Below are 24,958 nucleotides of genomic sequence, written 5' to 3'. Positions count from 1 at the left end.
ACCAGGTTATAGTCCAACAGGTTTATTTGGAAGCTTCCAAATAAACCTGTTGGACTAGAACCCGGTGTTGTGTGATTTTTTTAAACTTGTGACCACCCCAGTCCAACACAGGCACCTCCACGTCCCGATTTCATGCAGACAGTGGGGGAGTGTTTGCAGAGTTTGAGAGCTGCTGACTGTGGCCCCGCCCCCTTTGCTCCGGCTCTGCTTCCCCTCCCGTCCCGATGTGGTGACGTCATTGGAAGATGGCCGGGGCGGGCGCGTCGCCATTTTGAAGGGCTCGGAGAGCGGGGGAGGGTACAGCAGCGCAATCCGAAGCCAATCCGCCGCCATCCTCAGTTTAGTGCAGCCCGGCCTGTTCCCCTGCAGCTTCGGCCACATCCTTAGGCACCGTGCTAACGCCGGCTACCTCCATTTCCAGCCGGTTCCGCCATGGCAGGTGAGGATGGAAGCCGGACAAAAAAAACCCAGGAGGGACGGAAGCTAGGCTGAGCGTTCTCTGTGCCCTCGCCAGTCCCTTGGTTCTGGATTTGTTTTCAAATTTAAAGCCTTTTTTTTTCCCTCTCCCTCCCGCCTTCAAGGCCTACGGTTCTGAGTGTTGAACTCATTGCTCCACAGACTGAAGAAAAAGGGCAGGGTTGCACCTGGGAGGGTTTAAAGCTTTAAACAGTTTAGATAATAATTTATAATTCTTGGGAGTTTGTTGATTTTAAAAAAAATCATAGGCGCCAGCTTCTGTGGGAAGCTGAAAGGTTTCTCAGTTTCTTCCACTTACCACCCCCCCCCCCCCCCCCCGCACACCGTCGGTGCAATTTTTATTTTTAAAAATTGAATGCATATTTTATTAATTTTTTTCCCCCCTCTCCATTCATTCAGGAGTTGGAAGTGGTGGCAATGACATTCAGTGGTGTTTCTCTCAGGTGAAAGGAGCTATAGATGACGATGTTGCAGAAGGTAAAACAAAGCAAAATATTTATATTTCCCGAAGATATTCTCTCTCTTTTCCCTGCTGCACCCCCACCCCCCAACCTTCCGGAAATCCCTGGCTTTTGTTGCTGTCTGCACTTTTTGTATGCATGTTATGTTGGTACATTCAAGTGAGTTTCAGTTTTGCTGGTGGATTTATCTGTCTGCAGTTGCCATTTCTCGAGGACAGCAAATGGTTTGGAAGGTTCAGCTGATGCATGACATGAATTATTTGGAAATGAATGTGATTGCAAGATGCTCCCATTAAATGTGTCGTTTCTTGTATGTGTCGGTAATGTTGGATGTGTTCATTAAAGGTGGGAGCAAGTGCATGAGTTGGCAGTGAAGTGTGAATCACATTTATGTTATGGATATTGTCGTTGAAGATATTAATTCAGCATAAAACCCACCCATTTTCCAATGTTTTGGGATTTTGGATTTCATACCTAAATGATCTGAAATGCAGTAGGATTTCAGTTGAAATTGAATTGAAGTAGTTTTTAACTGAAATGTTTTCTGTGGGGATCCAAGTATTCCTTGCTTGACAGGGATGCCTCATGTTTGCCTTTTGCACAAATCGAATCAACTAAAGTGGTGGCATTCACATCATTGAGAAGTTGCAGTTTTTGTGCTTTTTGCTGCAAATAGTAGGCCATCTAAAAAGAGGCATCCTGCATTTCAATTCTCATGAATGATTACAGCATTTAAGATGAATCTGCAAGCTGATGTGTTGGGTGACTACCTTGTGTGTTTCAATATCGACCACTGGTCATAACAACTGGACAGTACACAAAACGTTTGGTTTCTGTATGCAGGTATTGCAGTAACATTTGTCATACAATGTAGTTGCACTATTCTTACTCCTTGAAACCTCAATCACAACATTTCCCGGTTAACTGGTGCCAAATGTGGGTTATGTTTGGAGGGTGCTTTGTGTGCTGCCAAGCTGAAGTCCTGGTGATGACTGGAAGAGTGATAATTTGAACTCCTCCAAATGTGTACACAGAAGAAAACAGATTTGAGTACTTGTCTCAGAAATCAGTGTGGTGACATTGATTTCAATCTGTCCATAGATCTTAATGTGGTGCCCATATCATGTGAAGTTCCTTGAATTAAGAAGTTTTGTCAAATTTAACTGTTAAACCCACTTGAAATTGGATGCCCTCAAAAAGTAGGAAGACTGCCTGACTTCAGATATCATTGTCTGAAAGGATGTGGCTTGCTCTTCCCGTTTGGTATTTGGGGGTAAACACAAAGTGAGAGGTGTGGAAAAAGGGCAGATTGGATAAAGATCTTTCACAACATTTTTGTTCTTTGCTGTGGTCTAAATGGAACACATGCATATATTGTGTGATGAACCATACCCCAAAGGCGGTGTTTAACTGACTGAATCAAGTGACAGAATTAATAGTGAAGCGTACTTGGACCAGGTCTTAGTGCCTGATGTGTCTCTAAAAAAAAGTTACATACAACTCTTAATTTATTGATGTGTGTGCATGGCATTCCTTTTGAACCTGTTGATGTGATGGGGCATCAGTATATTTTCATGTCTGGCCTGTTCATTGCTTTCAAATATAGACGGCCCTTGCCTCCATTTGATCATCTTTTCCTTCCAGAACAAATCTACAACATGTTATCCTGTTTATCTTTTGTAGGTTGTGTGTTTCACTGGCCATAATTTTGACAGACAACATTTCTTTTCTTTCTTATTGAGTCATAGTCATACAGCACAGAAACAGACTCTTGATTATCCACTGGAAAGATGTGATCTTTTGGTAGCACTGAGAGGCATTGTACACCAGTGCATTGTTGGAAGAAATAAGCTTCCTGAAACCATGACTTCCAAATGTTGTGTCGTATTTTAAGCAATTTCTCAGTCTGCTCTGATTAGGGAGTGACCTAATACTTGCAGTTTAAGATGATGTTTGGACTTGGTCCAAGTTTTTGAAAAAGTGAATATAACGATGGATAGTTGAAATAAATGCACTTGCTATGCTTTAATTAATTAATTAATTGTCTTGTACTTGAAATGTTAGTGACCATTTGTATAACCCAAAGCCAGCCATCAGCAGAACTATTTTTGGCTTAACTTTACAGGTTAACCTGCCAAGTAAACATAAATGGTATTGAAAAGATTTAAATTTTTTGCCCAATGTGAGGTTGAGAATTACTGGATGTTTTATCTACTTGAGATATGTTATTAATCTTGTAATAATTCAGCAATAAAATAGTGATTTCACCATGTTATTTGGGAGTTATGGTGATATTTTTGTGCTGAAATATTGCTGTTTTTGGAATGTGGCATTACTGAATGCTCTGTCGTGATGTTACCTGATGTTACCTAATGCTACCAGTTTGAGTCTGAATAATAAAAGCCAAAAACTTAAGATGCTGGAGATCTGAAATAGAAGTAGTGCTGGAGAAACTCTCTTAGTCTGGCAAGAGTGTGCAGAGCAGCAGTTAACATTTTGAGTTTGATGATCTTTTTCTTCAAAGTTGGTAACATGATGGTTTTGCAACAACTCTGAACTGATGACAAGGCCTGAACTGAGTTAAGCCTGAAGTGGGATGAGATTGATTGGAGGTGATCATCTCAGCACTTCAATCTGATAGCACAGTATTAAAATGAAATCCTTGGGCCTGGTTTCTAAAGAATGCAGATATCTTTCAGGGTATCCTGGTAATGTAATTGGCGCAAGTGGGCCCGAAGTTCACCACTGTTCACTTTTTAAGTGCATAACCATTGGTTGAGATCCATCGATACCTAAGCACTGTATCATTGTGCATCAGGTAAGACTGTCCTGATGATTTTGAAAAAGGCAGGCACTGTGCTGTGCTTCCACCTGCCTGAAACCCAGACTACCATTAACTGGAACCCAGAACAGAAGTTAACACAGCAAATAAGTGTCTTTGAAAAGAGTAGTTGTTACCACGACAACAGTTTGTGCTTAAACTTTTAAATTTTATTTCATAATGTAGAGTCAGTTATGGTTAATAGGGAAAATACTTGACTTGATCTTAATCGTGAAGAATTAGTTTTCATGTTTGTTTGGAGGCCTGTGGATGGATTAGCTAACTCATCTGAGATAATACAAATGATCTCTGGCCCTTGGTTGAGGAACGGACATTGAATGCATTCTAGCTCCTGATCATTACTGAGTGGTTTGTTTTAGAAATGTTTGCTTGAATTCTCACTTAGGACAAGCTTGGGCAAAGTAATGTTCATCCCTGCAGTGGAATCATGTCCTCTAATTGGTGTCTGGGCTCAGATAAGAGGACGGCCCTTGGTGGTTAAGCAGCACCTATGGCTCTGGCCCAGCACACATCAGGGTTTTGAATATGAAAGACTTGGGAGAGAATGGCTTTTTTTCAAATCTGATTCACTTCAGCACATCTTAAAATACTCAATTCTCATATTGCCTTTGATTTCTACCTGACTGCTATGCTAGATCTGAATAAGGTTTTCACTGCAACACACCACACATATAAATCTTTATCCTTTATTCTGTGTGTGGGAATATCTCAGCCTCCAACACTGCTGTTAAAGGACTGTGTGCTGTTTGGTAGAATATACTGTGCTCATCCCATTATAACACTTCACAGATGGAATGTTACATGCTTACTCCTGATGGTGTGTCCTGTCGGCTGTGCAAGAAATTGTTTACTGAAGAAGTTTCTCCCTCCTCACTGATGTCTTGTTGATGTCTGTACTACATAAAGACTTGTGGCACAGACACTTGTGACAATTTGGAATCTTGACCAAATGGGCCAATGGGCTGAGGAGTGGGAGACAGAATTTAATTTCGATAAATGCAAGTTGCTGTATTTTGGAAAAGCAAATCTTTGCAGGACTTATACACTTAATGGTAAGGTCCTAGAGAGTGTTGCTGAACAGAGAGACCTTGGAGTGCAGGTTCATAGCTCCTTGAAAGTGGAGTTGCAGGTAGATAGGATAGTGAAGAAGGCGTTTGGTATGCTTTCCTTTATTGATCAGAGCATTGAGTATAGGAGTTGGGAGGTCATGTTGCAGCTGTACAAGACATTGGTGAGGCCACTTTTGGAATATTGCGAGCAAGTCTGGTCTCCTTTCTATCGGAAAGATGTTGTGAAATTTGCAAGGGTTCAGAAAAGATTTACAAGGATGTTGCCAGGGTTAGAGAGTTTGTGCTATAGGGAGAGGCAGAAGAGGCTGGGGCTTTCTTCCGGAGTGTCGGAGGCTGAGATATGACCTTATAGAGATTTATAAAATCATGAGGTGCATGGATAGGGTAAATAAACAAAGTCTTTTCCCTGGGGTGGGGGAGTCCAGAACTAGAGGGCGTAGGTTTAGGGTGAGAGCGGAAAGATATAAAAGGGAACTAAGGTGCAACTTTTTCATGCAGAGGATGGTATGTGTTTGGAATGAGCTGCCAGAGGAAGTTGTGGAGGCTGGGACAGTTGCAAGATTTAAAAGGCATCTGGATAGGTATCTGCATAGGAAGAGTTTACGGGGTTATGGGCCAAATGCTGCCAAATTGGACGAGTTTAGATAAAGTTAGGATATCTGGTTGGCATGGGTGAGTTGGTCCGAAGGGTCTGTTTCTGTGCTTTACATCTCTATGACACTCTAATTGTGTGATGGACTGGATTGTTGAGGGCTTAATCAGGGTAACTGTGGTGAAAAGGAATACCTCTTGGAACTACATTTGAACAAGTTTTTCTGACAAAACGTTCATTAATCATTTTGGTGTGTCCTCTTCATTTTCCAAGTTTGAACATCTTGGCATCCTCAAGGGTATCACGTTCAAGAATGTTTGTCTGTAATTGATACAGTAATTCTTTCAAACCAAAATGTTGATCTTTTCAAGAGGCGTTCTGACTGGGTTCAGGTGGCTGCATGAAATGGAGTTGTATACCAGTGAAACCAACAAGATATAATTCTGTAGCACATGTAACATCATGGAATACACCACAAGTTTTGGAAAAAAATACAAAATTTGACAACAAGCCATATATAGCAATATTAAGTCAGAAGATGAGAATCTTGATCAAACAAATTCTTCAGTTTCTTGAGGTAATGAGGTCCAGAGCATATGCATGACAACCAATTTTTCTGACATTATTAAGTTCAAATTTGCCGTGCATGAAATGCACGTTAGTTGCGTTGCTTTACATGTCCATGTTGTTTTCATTCTTGACCAATTGGTAGAAAAAGTTTAGTTGGGCATATCGAGAAGGATAGAATATGTAGTGAAAGAATTACTTGGTGTGAAGCACTGAAGTTGGGGAAATTGCTGGTACTGCTGGGATGAGTTTGTGTATTGCCAAAGAAAGTATGGTGAAAGTCTAGTATTTACGCTGGACTATGTTTAAAAAAAAATAAGTGCGAACTGTGCTTTGGAAGGCAACATTACTACAGAGGATGAATACAAGTATCCTACGTTGCCCCTTTTATACCCATGGTATTGTGGTCTGAATTCCAAATTTACTTTTGAACTGTTTATTGTCATTTCGCATTGTGAATCAGGTGCATCTTAAACATATAGTTCTAATTCATGGTTATTGTTTTCCCATTTGCACTGGTGATACTTAAAAGAAGATTTGTGTATTTAAGATGAGTAATGCTACACAGATGACCTGTGCCTCAAGCAATCTGTTTGCTCTTCATTTGACCTGCAGTTGGCCTGAACTGCTTGCATGATGTCAGAATCTTGGTGTTCATGCATGAGGTTGCTAACATGCAATTTCTGTGTGCTTGTGGATGTTGTATCTGCTTAGATTTCACTTATGGTCTTTGCCTAAAAACAAGCTGAGTTAATTCTGGGTTTACACTCTGGAAGCTCCTGCTCTATATGCTTTGTTACCATCTCAACCTTAATGATAAACCACTAAGTATTTGAGGGAGCACTGAATTGTATCTCTCTCTAATTTCCAGTTGGTAAATGGAGAAGTTGGTGTATATAGGAGTGGAGGAAGTGGTCGTTTTACTGACTGTTAATACAGAGACCCAAGCTCATGGGTTGAAATCGTCACTAGTTGAAATCTCAATGTTAGCTTGTGAGAATATAATTCAAACACATCAAACTTGGAATTGCAAAGTAGTCTTAATTATCTCATGAAGACTGTTTCTATTAATAGAAACATCTATCTGGTTTACTCTGAAGTTTCAGCCATCCTTGACTGGTCTGCTTCACTTGTGCTTAACGGCCTTAAAAAAGCACTTGTAGCCCAGTTCGGGCAATAGTTGTGTGTCACTTCGCAGTGATTCGTGCATGCTCTGAGAGAGCAAATAATATACTGAGGGGGCAAGATCCAATTGATCAGTTTGGTAAAAACTGTCTGCAACACCTATAAACTGTGCACGTTGCCTTGTACAGGGAGCCAAGGGAAATAACATATGTTTGTTTTTAATTGTGTGCAATACCAAGGGGTTGAGGTTGGGTAGGGCCTACAGCTTTTAGACATTATTTGGGTAAGAAAATAGTGTCTCTTCTTGATCATTAAAATTTGACAAATATTAACTTGTGGCCAAGATCCTGACTGCCTCACTGGCTAAGTTATGTCTAAGCAATGTTACTCTGTTGCCGAAGACTTAAAAAAAACAAGTGAAATCCATGCGCAACTATTTTTCTGCCATTTCTTTGTTCCCTACTTGGAAAATGCTCATGGCTCTATGGACTATTTTAACAGGTGGAGGTGTTTTTCTGACTTGAAATTCTTGTCCCTAATGTTTGGATGTTGAGTCAAGTGAGGCAACAGCAAAATTGAACCTGGCTCTTTGTCCACCCAAACTCCAACAAGGTGTCAGTAAATGGACAAGGTTCAGATTCTGGGAACGTTCAGCGACCTCGAGCCTCAGGCCATCTTTGAATTATAATTACTTCATTGTTGTGTTTGCCTCACGAAGCGTGTTGGCCTGAATGGTGTGAATTTCGGGTGCAGCTTTGTGCTCTGAGATGGAGTGTACTAACAGTTTGATTGCATGATTTAAAGTGTATAGCTTAGATTAATGCCATGCATCAATGAATATCTTGTGCCAGTTAAAAGTGAATTGGGAGTGGATATGCATTGTGATTTCACTTTTTAGTCTTTGAATTTAATCACCCCATTGTAGGTGTGCAAGCTGTGAACAGGCTGTCAGATGAAATCTTTTAGGGTGTACAGTTGTGACAGACAACACCTTGTAAACACACAAGATAGTTTGATTTTCGGGGGATCAGTGTGATCAACATCTGGATTGTCCAAATGCGATTGCAGGTTTTAAATGCATGCTGTGACATCTGTAATGTTGAATCATTCAGACCGTTGAAGTACTGTAAGATTCAAATCTTGATCTTGACCAACATGACAGTTGGAAAAAGATCAGTTGCTCTTCTTGACTTTGGGTTTGAAGGAGGACAGTTGGACAAACTGCTTGACTCCTGATTACTGCCCAAGGGCAAGAGGAGCAGTGTTAACAGGGAATAGTAATATGTTAAGATACACCATTTTCCTATGTTGATTAACTTGCAGGCACTCAGTCTCTGGCTAGAGTGATTTACTATGTTAAAAGTACTCTGTCATTTCAAGTTCTCTTGGTGTTCAAGCTCAGTATCAGATGGCCATGCATGTCTTGGAATGATGCTGCATGAGGAGTGGTTGGTCATTTCCATCAACCCTGTTTGGATGTTATGGTACATATGTAGACTAAGTGGGCCTTGAAATGGACCTTCAGTACATTAAGGTCCAGAGGTAGGGACAGTATAATGTCTGCGAGATGTCCAACACTTGCCTGGGTTACAATGCAGAGACTGTACCACTCCTTCACCGACTCTCACCACTTCGTGGAATTGGTATTTACCTCGTGAGGCTTGTCCCTGAGATTGATTGTCATGATGCATTTCCAACTGAGCTGATTTGGTCTTTTGATCAAGCGGATAAGTAAATGGGGAAGAACTAGAGAGGTTGTTTGGGTCAAGTTATTTGTTGAAGTATAACTTGGTTTAATTTGCTTCGAGGCAGGGTAAATGATGCTAAATTTGGTAAGCCAGCTGGAATGAATTAAAATGTGTACTTTCAGTCTTGCTCCATCAGCTGGTTACTGACATAGAATTGACCAAATTTCAGGCTCTTGTCATGTAAATGAAATTCTGGGTGTTGTAAAACCTGAATCAGATTTTGAAATGAGGTTCAGATGATTGCAATAACATTGACTAGAACATGTGTTGGTTCAGTTTGAGAAAGTACTTTTGTTTTTGCAATATTGGAAGTTGTGTCCAAGGGGCAAGTTGTTGTGTTTCATGACATGGCTTCACTTTACATAGAAGTCATAGAGGCCAGAGTTCAGATTTTCCCATTCGTGACTCACTGTTGCCAGGTGTCTTTGGGTTGTCATGGGTTAAGGAGGCAAACGTGTTCAGTGTATTGCAACTCAATTGTTAGCACAAATCTTGTTGATATTTCATGATTTCTAATGCTGTATGAAGAAATGCAGCAACCGACCTTCGGGAGTGTGTGTTTTCTTGAGAGTGCTCTGATCAGTGATGTTAACAGCACTGGAAATGGTTTCCATTCTTGCTTTGGATCAGTCATCATGGAAATGTTGAGTTTTCTGAGTTTGACACTTGGAGTTTTTTTTTTGGTACAAAATGCCTGCTTATTTCTGAACTCTAGTTCCCAAGGTGGTAAACTGCTTTCAAAGATATTGTTAATGCAGAAGATCAAGATATGTCGAGTTACGGGTGAAGTATTAGCATGGATAGAGGATCGGTTGACTAACAGGAAGCCAAGTGTGGGAATACATTAGTGCCACTCTGGTTGACAATCAGTAACTTGTGGTGTGCCTCAGGCATCAGTGTTGAGACCGCAATTATTCACAATTTACATAGATTTGGAGTTGGGGACCACGGGTGGTGTGTCCAAGTTTGCAGATAACACTAGAATGCGTGCAGAGGACCATGAAACTTTGCAGAGGAACATACCTGCTTTACGACCGTTGTCCTTCATTGCTCAAGGAATGAAGTAGAAAAGCAGGGAGGTTATGTTGCAGCTGTACTGAGTGCTGGTGAGGCCACACCTGGAGTACTGCATGCAGTTTTGGTCTCCTTACTTGAGAAAGGATGGACTGGTATTGGAGGGGGTGCAGTTGAGGTTCACCCCAGTTGATTCTGGAGTTAAGGGGATTGGCTTATGAGGAAAGACTGAGTAGACTGGGATTATATTCATTGGAATTCAGAAGAATGAGGGGGATATTAAAGAAATGTAAACTTACGAAGAGAATAGATTAGATAGAAGTAGAGACAATGTTTCCACTGGCAAGTGAAACAAGGATAAGAGGATGTAGCCTCAAAAAATAGGGGAGCAGAGTTTGGACTGAATTGAAAAGGAGATTCTTCACCCAGATGGTTGTGGATCTGTGGAATTCCCTGCCCAGTGAAGTAGTTGACACTACTTCAGTAAATGTTTTTAAAGCTAAGACATTTGTTTTGAACTTAAAGGATTTAAGGGTTATGGTGAGAGGGCAGATTAGTGGAGCTGAGGCCACAGAAAGATCAGCCATGAACTTAGTGAATGGCGGAGCAGGCTTGAAGGGCCAGGTGGCTTACTCCTGCTCCTAGTTCTTATGCACCAACAATATTGGATCTTCATTTGGCAGTAATAGAGACAAATAGCAGGAGATATTTCAGCAACAATGCTCGGAATCAGAAATTGAAGAATGATTGAAATATTTAAAAAGGCAAACAGCAGATGTGTCGCAAAGCAGTTGACATTCCAGACCAATGGCATGACATGCTGCCTCACAAGTATTTCCAGCGGGAGGTGCTGAGGTTCCCTTGATATTGTACTGTTCCTCTCTATCTTGGTGATAGAATTAAATGCGGTGGATAAACTGAGATGGGTGGTAAACAGTGTGAGAGCATTGTTTGTTAAATCTACCAGCCGATATCTGAATCTAACCTGGGTGTTTGGTGTCGATGTTGATGGCAGAGAACTTTTAATTTGTTGGGGCCTGGGAGAAGAAGACTGCATTTTGATATTTGGGTGGGTTGGCTCTTGTGATCTTTGGTCTTAGTTTTTTTTAATGGAGTTGGCAGCTCAGGAATTGTGCTGTGGATGAGGTAATGGCCCAAACTTGCTCAAAGCTTAGTTTGAATATTTACTTGTTTCAAAGCGGCACTTATGAACAATATTCTTGACAGTTTTGCACATGGAATGTGTGTGAAATTATAAAATGATTTTAAAACTGTTGGATATCCACTGGTGTGACCATGTGAGGTTTCCAAAATGCAAGAAGAAACTTCCAAGTCGAAGCACCAGAAAAAAAACACTTGCTCAGTGCATGTCTGCTTCGATTGCTACGATGAGCAAGTATTTAACGAAAATGGCATGATTAACGCTGTATTAAATTGAGCCTTTGCAATTTACTTATCTGGATTGCAATCAGTTCTGCTAAAGCATGGTAGTTCTGTTCTTGTGCAATCCTGTGTTGTAAGGAAATAGAGTAACAGCAGCACTATTTAAACTAATGGGGGCCAGAATTGCATTTTCATTAATTCATGCTTTAAAAGTTTGGATTTTGAGCAAATTTCCCTTATTAGTGTTAGAGTGAATTCATGTAAGTGAAGCGTGTTATAGCAGAACATCCTGTAATTCAGCACATGACTGCTGCGAACAGTGACTTTGGGTTAATGACCTCAAATGGAGGGAATTGCGCCAGTACCTCAAAGACCAAGATGTAGATTCATGCACAGCCAGTGTTGACCTTGAATTGTGCTTGAAAGTTCCATGTAAATATAGCTCATTGAGACACTTGGGTACTACTCAGCTTTACAGTGCAATGCAACAGTCTTGATGTGAAACGAACTGAGACACAAAGCTAACCACTGGAGTTGTGTTTTTTTTTTGTTTGTCCATCTGACTTGAAAGTTGCCAGTCTTCCTTAACTTCAAGAAGTTTTCAGTTTGAAATCTCTTGTGGAAGGAGTGCCTTGAGCCTTCTCCCAGTAAAAAGCATTCTCAGAAATCTGGTAGATTTTTTTGAAGTCTGATTCTTAAGACAGGAAACAAAAGTTTGTCAGAAAAACATTCAACCTGCATTGATAGCCATTGTGTCAAGTAGCCAATGAATGACCACTGTTCCAGAGGCTTTCTTTTCTTGAGCTATGAGGCTGAATTTTTCAGAATGCAGAAAGCAAAACAGCATTTTCCTGTTAGTTCAGGTTCCTGGATATTGTGTGTGTAGAGTTTTTTTTTGGTTGAGGTCTTGATGGGATGTGATGCCCTGGCATATTCCACTGCATTGGTGGTTGTTGCCAATGGGGGTGACAGACAAGCACTGTATGGAGCTAAAAATGTGTTGCTGGAAAAGCGCATCAGGTCAGGCAGCATCCAAGGAGCAGAAGAATTGTCGTTTCAGCATGAGCCCTTCTTCAGGAATGAGGAAAGTGTGTCCAGCAGGCTAAGATAAAAGGTAGGGAGGAGGGACTTGGGGGAGGGGCGTTGGAAATGCGATAGGTGGAAGGAGGATAAGGTGAGGGTGATAGGCCGAGTGGGGGTGGGGGCGGAGAGGTCAGGAAGAAGATTGCAGGTTAGGAATGTGGTGCTGAGTTCGAGGCATTTGACTGAGATGAGGTGGGGGAGGGGAAATGAGGAAACTGGAGAAATCTGAGTTCATCCCTTGTGGTTGGAGGGTTCCTAGGCGGAAGATGAGGCCCTCTTCCTCAAGCCGTCGTGTTGCTGTGGTCTGGCAATAGAGAAGTCCAAGGACCTGCATATCCTTGGTGGAGTGGGAGGGGGAGTTGAAGTGTTGAGCCACGGGGCGGTTGGGTCGGTTGGTCCGGGTGTCCTAAAGATGTTCTCTGAAACGTTTCCGCAAGGAGGCGGCCTTTCTCCCCAATATAGAGGAGGCCACGTCGGGTGCAGCGGATGCAATAAATGATGTGTGGAGGTGCAGGTGAATTTGTGGCGGATATGGAAGGATTCCCTGGGGCCTTGGAGGGAAGTAAGGGGAGAGGTGTGGGCGCAAGTTTTGCATTTCTTGCGGTTGCAGGGGAAAGTGCCGGGAATGGAGGTTGGGTTGGTGGGTGGTGTGGACCTGACGAGGGAGTCACTGAGGGAGTGGTCTTTTTGGAATGGAGGGAGTACAGTGGTCATTGTATGGAGGCAAGTTTGAAATTCCTGGGCATGGAATTGAGATCAACATTTCTTCATATTTTTTTGAATATTCTTATCATTGGCTTGCAAAACAGATAAATTTGAGAGCATGACAATATAGAGGCAGAGATGCATGAAGTTTTATTTTTGAGAAAGTCATGTTTAATGCACAATCTTGAATTGTGCCCTTCTTCAATTTTAGTTTCTGAAGTGCCATTTTTGATTAGAATGTCTGTCCCATATTTCCAGCTGAAGCAGTGGAAAGCAAACTGTTGAAGCAAGACTGCAGAAAAGGCTGTACATCTTTAAGATGGATTTTGATGATAACTGACACTGAATTGAATGGGCTTTGTTAAACCTCATGAGAGGGTTCAATAATTGGTTTGTTACCTAACTTATACTTGAGATATCATGCTTAGCTTTCTAAGCAGATAATTTGTACTATCATATAACTGTGAGCTGCTAAAGCAACAAGGTGCATGAAGAAGTCGAACATACTTGAATTAAGTCATGACTGGAAGCTGGTAAACATGCAAAGCAGTTAGTTTTGATTTTGGTTGTTCTGTCTCTTCTGAGTGAGCTTGGCAAATGACAGGATTGTTTTGATAAAATTTATCTTTTACCAGCAACATGATAGGCAAATTTGTTATGCATTCCACATTTTTGAACTGCTTCATGCAAAGGGTGGTGTGTATACGGAATGAGGAAGTGGTGGAGACTGGTACAATTACAACATTTAAAAGGCATCTGGATGTGTACATGGATAGGATGGGTTTAGAGGGATATGGGCCCCAAGTGCTGGTGAATGGGACTAGATTAATTTAGGATATCTGGTTGGCATGGGCGAGTTGGACCAAAGGGTCTATTTCTGTGCTGGGCATCTCGATATAATTAGGTAATTTTTGAACACCTCTGGAGATTTGAATTTAACCTCAGGAAATCTTTGGTTGAACATGAGGGTTAATTATCTCAAAATTGTGGTGAAATAGATAAGGAAAACTATGTTACGTAAAAGGCTAATAAGTCAAAATAATTGAAGTTATCAGCACGTTAAGATAGTCTTAGTGTGCCTTATCCATTCTTCTTTTCTTTTCCCCTTGGTGTTCTATGAGGTGATGCCATCTTGATATCTTATTGCTCATCAGTCTAAGCTCCAACAGATTAACTGCAGTATCAAATGAGCGAACTCGGTTATTTGGCTGCCATGATTCTGCAGTTATGCTTGTCCTTCAACTGGGTGAGCAAAGCAGGTTGTGTCTGTCTGTTTCTGCTCCCTTCCCCCAAAGCAATGCGCGTCGACTAGGGGCCTCCTTGGTATGCATGGCCTTGTGCCATACTCTGCAGTGTACTTAGGCATTAAGCCATCGTGGCTATGTGTTGACAGGATTGGTGGGGTTGGAAGAGGCTCAAGAGTAAAAGGGAATGTGGCTGTGATTGAACCAGTGTAAATGCCGCCAGGAGTAACAGACAGGTAGTAGGAACTGAGATCGTCTTTCTGACTGTTAGTGTAGGCTGATGGTCACACTTCGTTTGTTCACCTGTGAGCCTGGCTAGTTTTGCCCAGAAAATTGATGCCACCCATTTTCTAATTACACACTGGATGGGGATGACAAGTGTCAGCTGATCTCTGACAAACTACAAAGCCCTTCTTTGGTGGAGTAAACTTGCTGGAGATTTGGAGGAGAATGTAGTTGGTCTGAGTAGTAAGTTTGTGGACAAGACAAAAGTTGGGCTCGCTGTGAATAGTGAGGAGGATTGATGGAAAGTGGGTTGGAAACTTGGCCAGAGATATGGCAGATGAGATTTTGATCTAGACAAATGTGGGGTGATGCGTTTTTGAAGACTTAATGCAGGAGGGAAGTACATTGTAAGTGGTAGAACCTTTCAAAGCATTCATCATCTCGAGGATGCAGGTGTGTTGGTCCACTGTTCCATGCAGGTGGTAGCACAAGTGGATAAGGTGGTCAAGAAGACGATTCGCATGCTTGCCTTTAATTTTGGGGGCATCGGGTATAACAATTAACCAGTCACATTGAAGCTGCATAAAAGTTGAAGTAGACCATGTTTGGAATATTGTGTGCAGTTCTGCCAGAAGGATGTAGTGAGAACGTGTATTGGGCCGGTACAGACTTGAGGGAAAGAGTTTTTTTGAGTTTTGTGAAACAAAATGTTCAGCTGAGCACGACTCAAATTAGTTAAGAACTTGCAGTTAACAGTGGGGTGCTGGAGGCAAGGGTAATGGGTTAACAAGGTGGAAAAGCATTCATTACATAAGGTAATTTAACAATATTGCAAGCATTAAATATGTAAGGTCAGTTAAAAAGGTGAAACAAAATAATGCTGTGAAACCAGTGAAGGTTCAGAACGTTCATTGTGTAACAACAGTTTTTAGATCAGAGTGGTGCTGGAAAAGCACAGCAGGTCAGGCAGCATCTGAGGAGCAGGAAAATCGGCGTTTCGGGTAAAAGCCCTTCATCAGATGGCTTAATCTTTACTGTTGATGCTCGCTGATTGGGTGACCATTACAATCAAGATGGATGTTAGACCAACAGATATAGGAGTGGAAGTAAGGCCATTCGGCCCATCGAGTCCACCTTGCCACTTAACAATGGCTGACGGGCATTTCAGCCCCACTTACCGCACTCTCCCCATGCACTTAAATTCTGGGTCCACAAGGAATTGTCAATCTCTGCCTTGAAGGCATTCAGCGTCCCGTGGCAGTGAGTTTCACAGGCCCGCCACTTTCTGGCTGAAGAAATGTCTTGTAATTTCTGTTTCAAATGGACCCCCTCTAACTCTAAGGCTGTGCCCATGGGTCCTACTCTTGCTGCCGAATGGAAACAACTTCCCAGAGTCCACCCTTTCTCGGCCATGCGTTATCTTGTAAGTTTCTATCTGATCTTCCCTCATCCTTCTATATTTGAATACAATCCCAGGATCCTCAGCTGCTCATCATGTATTAGGCCGACCATTCCAGGGATCGTCCATGTGAATCTCCGCTGGACACACTCCAGTGTCAGTATGTCCTTCCTGAGGTGTGGGTCCCAAAATTGGACAGAACATTCCAAATGGGGCCCAACTAGAGCTTTGTAAAGTCTCCATAAGCATATTGCTGCATTTATATCCCAGTCCTCTTGAGATAAATGACATTGCATTTGCTTTCTTAATCACGGACTCAACCTGCAAGTCAACCTTAAGAGAATCCTGGACTTGCACTCCCAGATCCCTGTGTACTTCGGCTTCTTGAATTTTCTCACCTTCTAGAAAATAGTCCATGCTTATATTCTTTCTTCCAAAGTTCAAAACCTCGCATTTGCTCCCATTGAATTTCATCAGCTATTTGCTAGACCACTCTCCTAAATAGTCTCAATCTTTCTGCAGCCTCCCCACCTCCTCACTATTACCTGTCTGTCCACTTGACTTAATCTCATTGGCAAACATAGCCAGAATGCCCCAGTCCCTTCATCCAGATCACTAATGTATAAAGTGACCAGCTGCGGCCCCGACACTGAACCTTGTGGGATACCACTTGTCATCAGCTGCCATTCCAAAAAAGAACCTTTCATCCCAACTGTCTGCCTTCTGTCAGACAGTCAATCTTCGATCCATGTCACTACCTCACCTTGAACGCCAAGAGCCCCTCACCTTACTCAGCAGCCTCCCATGAGGCACCTTTTTGGAAGTCTAGATAAATAACATGTTTGTCAGGCATGACCTCCTCTTACTAAATTCACACTGGCTTGTTATAATCCAACACGGCACTTCCAAGAATTTAGAAATCCCAACAATGGATTCTAGAATTTCACCAATAACCGGGGTTAGGCTAATCAACCTATAATTTTCCAACTTTTGTCTTGATCCTTTCTCGAACAAGGGGGTTAAAACAGCAATTTTTTTTCCAATTATCTGGGACCTTCCCTGACTCCAGTGATTTTTTTTTAAAAAAGATCACAGCCAACGCCTCTGCTATTTCTTCAGCCACCTCCCTCAGAACTCTAGGATGTAGCTCACCAGAGCCAGGAGATTTATCAATTTTTAGACCTTTTGAGCTCTTGTAGCACTTCCTCTTTGGTAATGGCTACCATACTCAACTCTGCCCCCGACTCTGTTTAATTGTTGGGATATTACTCATGTCTTCAACTGTGAAGACTGATGGAAAGTACTTCATTAGTTCTTCAGCTATTTCCTTATCTCCTATCACTAGCCTTTGAGCATCAATTTGGAGTGGCCCGCTGTCTACTTTTGCCTCTCAATTGTTTCTTATGTATTGAAAGTAACTTTTAGTAGAATTTCTAATATTACTGGCTAGGCTACCTTCATATTTGATCCTCTCTTTCCTTATTTCTCTCTTTGTTATTCTCTGTTTATTTTTGTAGCCTTCCCAATCTTCTAATTTTCCAGTTCTCTTGGCCCCTTTAAAGGCTGTCTCTTTTTCTTCGATACATTTCCTGACTTCCTTTGTCAGCCATGGCTGTCTAATACCCCTCTCCCCCACTTTCTGCATAATCATCTGTCTTTTCTTTGGGATGAACTTCTGTACTGTGTCCTCAGTTATGCCCAGAAACTCGTGCCATTGTTGCTCTGCAGTTTTCCCCACTAGGCTCTGATTCCGGTCAATTTTTGTCAGTTCCTTTCTCATGCCCTGTAATTTTTATTTAACTGTAACACCATGACATCAGATTTTGCCTTCTCTCTTTTGTGCTTTATCTGGATGGCCTTCCCTGTAAAATAACTATATAATTCATTAAGAAACTGCTTTTCCAGAAAACACCGGGAACCCATGTCTCTCTGCACAGGGGTGATTGTTCGCTCTCCCTCCAGGGCCCAGAATAAAGATCAAGCACGTTTTGCTTCGACTGAGGTGGGGTGGAGGGAACGGGACAAGAGTAGTAGTTTTGGTGAAGTACAGCGCATACTTACTATGATGTGGCTTGGTTTTGGAATGTATTAGCTATGTGGAGAGATTGGCTATTAGTGCTGTTTTCACTTGATAAAAGAACAGCGCTTTGAAAGCTTGTGATTTCAAATAAACTTGCCAACACTGGCATCTCCAGATCATGTTTGTACTTGAATGTTGGAGGCTGAGGGGCAACACAATCAAGTTTTACAAAATCTTAAGAGGCCTGGATAGAAAGGGTAGGTCGATTCTTTATCCCAGGGTAGAAATGTCAATTGGTGATGTAGGTTTAGGGCAAAAGGGGGTAAGTTTTTTTTTAATGGTGATGTGAGGGGCAAAATTTGTAGGTGGTGCAAGTGCCTGAAAGGGTTGACTGAGAAGTTGGATTCGTGGTGCTGGAAGACCACGGCAGTTCAGGCAGCATCCAAGGAGCAGCGAAATTGACGTTTCGGGCAAAAGCCCTTCATCAGGAATAAAGGCAGAGAGCCTGAAGCGTGGAGAGATAAGCCAGAGGAGGGTGGGGGTGGGGAGAAAGTAGCATAGAGTACAATGGGTGAGTGGGGGAGGGGATGAAGGTGATAGGTCAGGGAGGAGAGGGTGGAGTGGATAGGTGGAAAAGAAGATAGGCAGGTAGGACAAGTCCGGACAAGTCATGGGGACAGTTACTGAGCTGGAAATTTAGAACTATGGTGAGGTGGGGGAAGGGGAAATGAGGAAGCTGTTGAAGTCCACATTGATGCCCGGGGTTGAAGTGTTCCGAGGCGGAAGATGAGGCGTTCTTCCTCCAGGCGTCTGGTGGTGAGGGAGCGGCGGTGAAGGAGGCCCAGGACCTCCATGTCCTCGGCAGAGTGGGAGAGGGAGTTGAAATGTTGGGCCACGGGGCGGTGTGGTTGATTGGTGCGGGTGTCCCGGAGATGTTCCCTAAAGCGCTCTGCTAGGAGGCGCCCAGTCTCCCCAATGTAGAGGAGACCGCATCGGGAGCAACGAATACAATAAATGATATCAGTGGATGTGCAAGTAAAACTTTGATGGATGTGGAAGGCTCCTTTTCGGGCCTTGGATAGAGGTGAGGGAGGAGGTGTGGGTGCAGGTTTTAAAGTTCCTGCGGTGGCAGGGGAAAGTGCCAGGATGGGAGGGTGGGTCATAGGGCGGCGTGGACCTGACCAGGTAGTCACGGAGGGAACGGTCTTTGCGGAAGGCGGAAAGGGGTGGGGAGAGAAATACATCCCTGGTGGTGGGGTCTGTTTGGAGGTGGCGGAAATGTTGGTGGATGATTTGGTTTATGCGAAGGTTTGTAGGGTGGGAGGTGAGCACCAAGGGCGTTCTGTCCTTGTTGCGGTTGGAGGGGTGGGGTCTGAGGGCGGAGGTGCGGGATGTGGACGAGATGCGTTGGAGGGCTTCTTTAACCACGTGGGAAGGGAAATTGCGGTCTCTAAACAAGGAGGCCATCTGGTGTGTTCTGTGGTGGAACTGGTCCTCCTGGGAGCAGATACGGCAGAGGCGGAGAAATTGGGAATAGGGGATGGCATTTTCGCAAGAGAAATTGGTACAAACCGACAGAATACTAACATGTATGAAGCATCTTAACAGATTAATAGACCTGGTATAGAGTAATATGGACTGTGTGGAGGCAAAAGGCTTTCAGTTTGGAAAGATTTCATGTGTCATTGCAGATCTGGTGCATTGAAGGGCCTGTTCCTGTGTTGTGTTTTTCTTGGCTGATCTTCACTGGGTATTTCCAAGTTGCTTCTCAAAATAGAAGCTGAACTTTGAATTCAAGTGGCTGGTGATTGTTAAAGAAATACGAAGAGAAAGAAGAAAGACATGAAATGAATTTTGGTCTACGCTGCTGCATATTGATTCTCTAAAGACTTGTTATATGCCCATGCTATCAGTTGATGAGCAAACAAGCAAGTGATTGTATCAATTGCAGATTCATAGGCGCTTTGATGGAGTAGCTCAGTTAAGTGGATGGCTGGATTGCAGTACAGAGTAACACCAGTATCATGGGTCAACTGAAGTTACCACGCATGTCTCTGTTTCATGATGGAGTGGGATTGCGACAACTTGAAAGGGAAAACGAAAACCTCTTGGTGGCAGGGACAACAAAAGGGTAGAAGACAAGTGCTAAAGGGGACTTTTATACAAAACATCAAGGCAGTGCACAGGAGCAGCAGGTAAACTGGAAGGCAGATGGAATGCTGACTGTTATTTCAAGGGGATTGGACTGTTAGCAGGAAAATCTGACTACAGTTATACAAGAGGTTGGTGAAATCTCATGGTGAGTCCTGTGGATAGTTTTGGTCCCCTCTGTTTAAAGAAAGATACAGTTTTATGGAAGGCAGTTCAGTGAAGGTTCATGAGGTTGGTTGGATTGTCTGATGAACAAAGGCAAAACAGGTTGGGATTATACACGCTGGATTTTCAAAGATTGAGAATTGATTTCATGAAAAACACAAAAATCTGAAGAGGCTTGACTGTCTTAGTGCTAAGAGGATACTTCTCGTGGGAGAGTCAAGGACAAGGGGGCTTAATCTCAGAATAAAAGGCTGCAAATTTAAGTTTGAGATGATGGATTTCGTGGCAGAAAGTTGTGAGACCTTGCTGACAAAAAGTTGTGGCGGTCATGTTGTCGTGTGCATTTAAGGCTGAACTTGGTACGTTTTTGATCAGGAGGGGAATCAAGGCTTTGGGGCAAAAGACAGGGAAATGAATATAAGCTATGTGTGCAGGCTCTCGGGGCTCACTTGTGGTCACTTGGAGGAATTGTTTCCAGTAGTTGGAAGAATGGCTAAATGAAAGCCATCAATTGATGGCAATTGTCAAAAAGTAGCAGAGGTGTTATGAGGGAACATTGCAAGAGGCAATCAGCAAGTGCTGCAATTGTGCATTTGATGAGAAGTTGCTGGTTTTACTGGTGTCATACGGTTTTGCCACATGATTTTAGCAGCTTCTTGAAGCACATATTGAATCAGTGTACCAATGCCATTATTTCGAAGTTTGCCATTCTTTGCAGAAAGGGACATGGATGACCAGCTGTATTATGAGCTGACAAATAGAAGTAGGTAGAAGGCCCGCAAAACTTGGAAGCACTAACGTCAACCAGCGTCTGTTGAAAGTAAGTTAGGCCCTAATCACTATTACAGCACCTCACTGAAACTTTACCCTGGCTGCCCATTTACAGTGAGTCTTTTGACATTGAAACAGGCCCTTGGGATTATCATGAGACAAAAAAAACTGCAGATCCAGGAATCGAAGGTAGTCGAGCTGGAAGAACACAGGAAGCCTGGCAGCATCAGGAGGTGGAGATGTCAATGTTTTCAGTGTCACCCTTCTTCAGGACTGGGGGTGAGTGTAAGGGAAGCTGCTGATAAACAGGTTGGAGGAGGCAGGGTGGTGAGGTGGGGTTAGGTGAACACTGGTTGAGGGTATGACCTGTTTGGTCAATGGGAGTTTGGTGGCTGGGAGGGAGGGTCGAACAGAGGAATGGAATGGAGGGGAAGGGGGGGTTATTTGAAATTGGAGGTCTGAGTGTTGAGTCCTTTGGGCTGCAGGCTGCCCAGGCAGAAGATGAGATGTTGTTTCTCCGATTTGAGGTCTGCTTCATTGTGGTATTGGAGGAGGCCAAGGATGGTTATGTCAGAAAGGGAGAGAGAAGGAGAATTAAAATAAGTGGTGTTGGGAGGTCAGGTTGGCCCCTGTGGGCCTGGCTGAGATGCTTGGCAAAACATTTCCTTTGTTTACGTTTGGTCTCCCCAATGTAGAGAAGATGGTTGTTGGATGTTCCAGGGTTCAGATGCTCCAAAAGGAATGGGGGGAGGTGAAAGAGGTGGAGGATGGCATTGATAATGAAGGATGGTATCACGGCTGCAGAAAGGGAGGTCGTTGAGGAGGTTTTGTTCGCAGAGCCGGTATGGGAGGAAGATAGAAATAGCAAAGGAGCAGTCACTTGATTGGGAGTTTTCTCTAGAGCCCCCGATAGCAACAGAAACACTGAGGAGTAGATTGGGAGGCAGATTTTGGAAAGGCGCAGAAGTAGCAGGGTTGTTGCCATCCATGACTTGAACTTGCCTAATATTGATTGATTGATTGAACTAGTCTCATTTCGTTCAAATAGTTTGGGTACAGTAGTTTTTGACAGGTGTGCCAAGGAAGGGTTCCTGGCTCAATATGTAGGTAGGCCAATTAGAGGAGAGGACATCTTGGATTTGTTGCTTGGAAATGAACCATGCCAAGTGTCAGATCTCATGGTGGGAGAGCATTTTGGTCATAGTGATAACAATTCCCTGACCCTCACTTTTCTTGTGGAGAGGGACAGGAGCAGTTGGTATGGGTAAGTATTTAATTAGGAAAGGAGAATTACAATGCTGTTCAGCAGGAAGTGGGGTGCATCAATTCAAATAGATGTTCTCAGGGCAATGCATGACAGAAATATGAACGTTGTTCAGGATACACCTGATAATGCTGGCCAGATTTGTTCCACTGAAGCAAGAAAGGGATGACAGGTTGAAAGAACCTTGGATGACGACATGTGGAACATCTAGTCAAGAGGAAAAGGAAGCTTAAAAAAGTGTTGCTGAAAAAGTGCAGCAGGTCAGGAAGCATCAAAGGAGAAGGAGAATCAACGTTTCAGGCATGTGCCCAAAACGTCGATTCTCCTTCTCCTTTGATGCTGCCTAACCTGCTGCGTTTTTCCAGCAACATTAAGCTCTGATCCCCAGCATCTGCAGTCCTCACTTTCTCCAAGAGGAAAAGGAAGCTTGCTTCAGGTTGTGGAGGCAAAGATTAGACTGGCCAGACAGAATATTCCCTCGGTTACTACAGGAAGTGAAGGAAGAGATTTCTGCACCTCTGGCCATGATCTTTGCGTCCTCACTGTCCACTGAAGTAGTGCCGAATAGTTGGAGGATGGTAAATGTTATTCCCTTGGTTAAGAAAAGGAATTAGAGTAGTAAGTGGTGGGCAAAATAGTGGAGATGATCCTGACATGCAAAATTTATGATTACTTGGAGCATCATAGTTTGATTAGAGATAGTCGGCATTCTTTGAGGACAGGCTGAAACACATTGAACATAGAGCAATGGATGTGGTGTATGTGGATTTTTGCAAGGCATTTGATAAGGTTCCCCATGGCAGGCTCATTCCGAACGTAAGGAGGCATGGGATGCAGGGAAATCTGGCTGTCTGAATACAGAATTGGCTGGCTCAAAACAGGATAGAAAGTGGCGGTCGGTGGAAAGTATTCGATTTGGAGCTTGGTGTTCCACAGGAATTGGTTCTGGGACTTCTGCTCTTTGTGATTTTTATAAATAACTTGGATAAGGAAGGGGATGAGGTAAGTTTGCTGATGATATCAAAGTTGGTGGAGTTGAGGATAATGTGGACGGCTGTTGCAGGTTGCAACAGGGCATTGACGGGATGCAGAACTGGGCTAATAAGTGGCAGATGGAGTTGAATTGAAGTAAATTTATTGTCATGTGTACCAAGGCACAGTGAAATACATGCAGATCACCCAGTTAAGTAGCATCGATAAGTAAGTAATCGGTAAACAGTGGCAAAAACAAAAAATACAGATACAGACAAATGCTAAGAATTTGAGAGTCCATTCAGTATTCTAATAACAGTAGGGTAGAAACTGTTATGAAACCAGTTGGTGCGATGTTCAGACTTCTGTACCTTCTCCCCAGTGGGAGAGGTAGTAGAAAAGCATTGCTAGGGTGTAATGAATCTTGGAGAACGTTGGTTGAGGGAGTTAAGGCTTTTCTCATTGGAGTGAAGAAGGATGAGCGGTGACTTTATAGAGGTGTACGAGATGTTGAGAGGCATAGATAGAATGGATAGGCAAAGCCTTTTTCCCATGATGAAAATTTCAATCATGAGGTACTTGAAGGAAGGTTTAGAGTGGTGGTTATGTGGAGTGCACTGCCAGCAATGTGAGTAGAGTCAAAGACATGATGGATATTGAAGCGAGTCTTGGATAGGGCACTGGATGCAATGAAGGGTATGTAGGTTAATCGGATCTGATATTAGGATAAAAGGTCGGTACAACTTCAAGGGCTGAATTGCCTGTACTGTGCTGTACTGTTCTGTGTTCTACGAAGACCAGGTGGGGAACACTGGACACAGTCAACTACATTGGAGGAGAGGCAGGTGAATGTTTGCCGGTTGCAGGGGAAAGTACCTTGGGGGTACAGGGTGGTTATTGGGGAGAGTGGCATGATCCACAATCTGGCAAAAAGAATGGTCCTTGCAGAAGGCTGAGATGGGTGGAGAGGGGTTGATGGTCTTGATGGTGGGGTCTTATGATGTGGTGGAGACTGGTGGGGTGGTAGTTGAGGACAAGGGACTCCAACTGGTCTCCACATCTAACGCATCATCCTTAAACACTTGCACCAACTCTGGCAAGGTATCTTTCTCTACAACCGGCAAAAATGCAAAACCTGCCAGCACATTGCTCCCTTCACCACCTCCCAAGGCCCCAAACAGTCCTTTCTCTCCTCCAATCTAGTTGACTACCTCAGGTGCTCTCAATGTGGTCACCTCCACATGGGGAGACCAAATGTAAACTAAGGGAACACTACACTGAGCATCTCAGGCGGGCCCACATGGACCGACCTGATCTGATGGCAAAATGGAGGAACAACACCACCACCTCCACCTGGGCAGCCAGCAGCCCAGAGGACTGAACGTTGAGTTTTCCAGTTGCAAATAACATCCCTTCCCAACCCCTCCCTCTCCATTGTATTCCTGTGTTCGGCTTTTCCTTCCAGCTACCAACTGGATTTATTCCTCCCATCGACCAACCAGGTCGGACCCTCTACTATGTTCACCTATCCCCACCTTACCGCCCTGTCCCCCATGCCCTTTGTTTGCAGCTCCCCTTGCAGCAACCCCCAGTCCTGAAGAAGGGTTCCACTGAAACATTTGACTTCTCCACCTCTTGATGCTGTCTGCCTTGCTCTGTTCTTCCAGCCATGTGCTTGTC

At 43.3% G+C, this 24,958-nt stretch overlaps 1 protein-coding gene across 1 annotated transcript in view; it reads left to right on the top strand.

Annotated features, from left to right (window-relative positions):
• The first annotated feature begins 239 nt into the window (after positions 1-239).
• Positions 240-24,958, top strand: part of ppp2r2aa (protein phosphatase 2, regulatory subunit B, alpha a) — an 80,990-nt gene continuing 56,271 nt past the window's right edge. Inside the window, exons 1-2 of the mRNA XM_072553996.1 lie at positions 240-439; positions 877-954. Coding sequence (XP_072410097.1) covers positions 433-439; positions 877-954 — 85 coding nt within the window. The 5' untranslated portion in view covers positions 240-432. The remainder of the gene's footprint in view (positions 440-876; positions 955-24,958) is intronic.

Source organism: Chiloscyllium punctatum, chromosome 35 (assembly GCF_047496795.1).
Source record: "Chiloscyllium punctatum isolate Juve2018m chromosome 35, sChiPun1.3, whole genome shotgun sequence".
Taxonomy (NCBI): Eukaryota; Metazoa; Chordata; class Chondrichthyes; order Orectolobiformes; family Hemiscylliidae; genus Chiloscyllium; species Chiloscyllium punctatum.
This window is presented reverse-complemented; position numbering and strand designations above follow the sequence as displayed.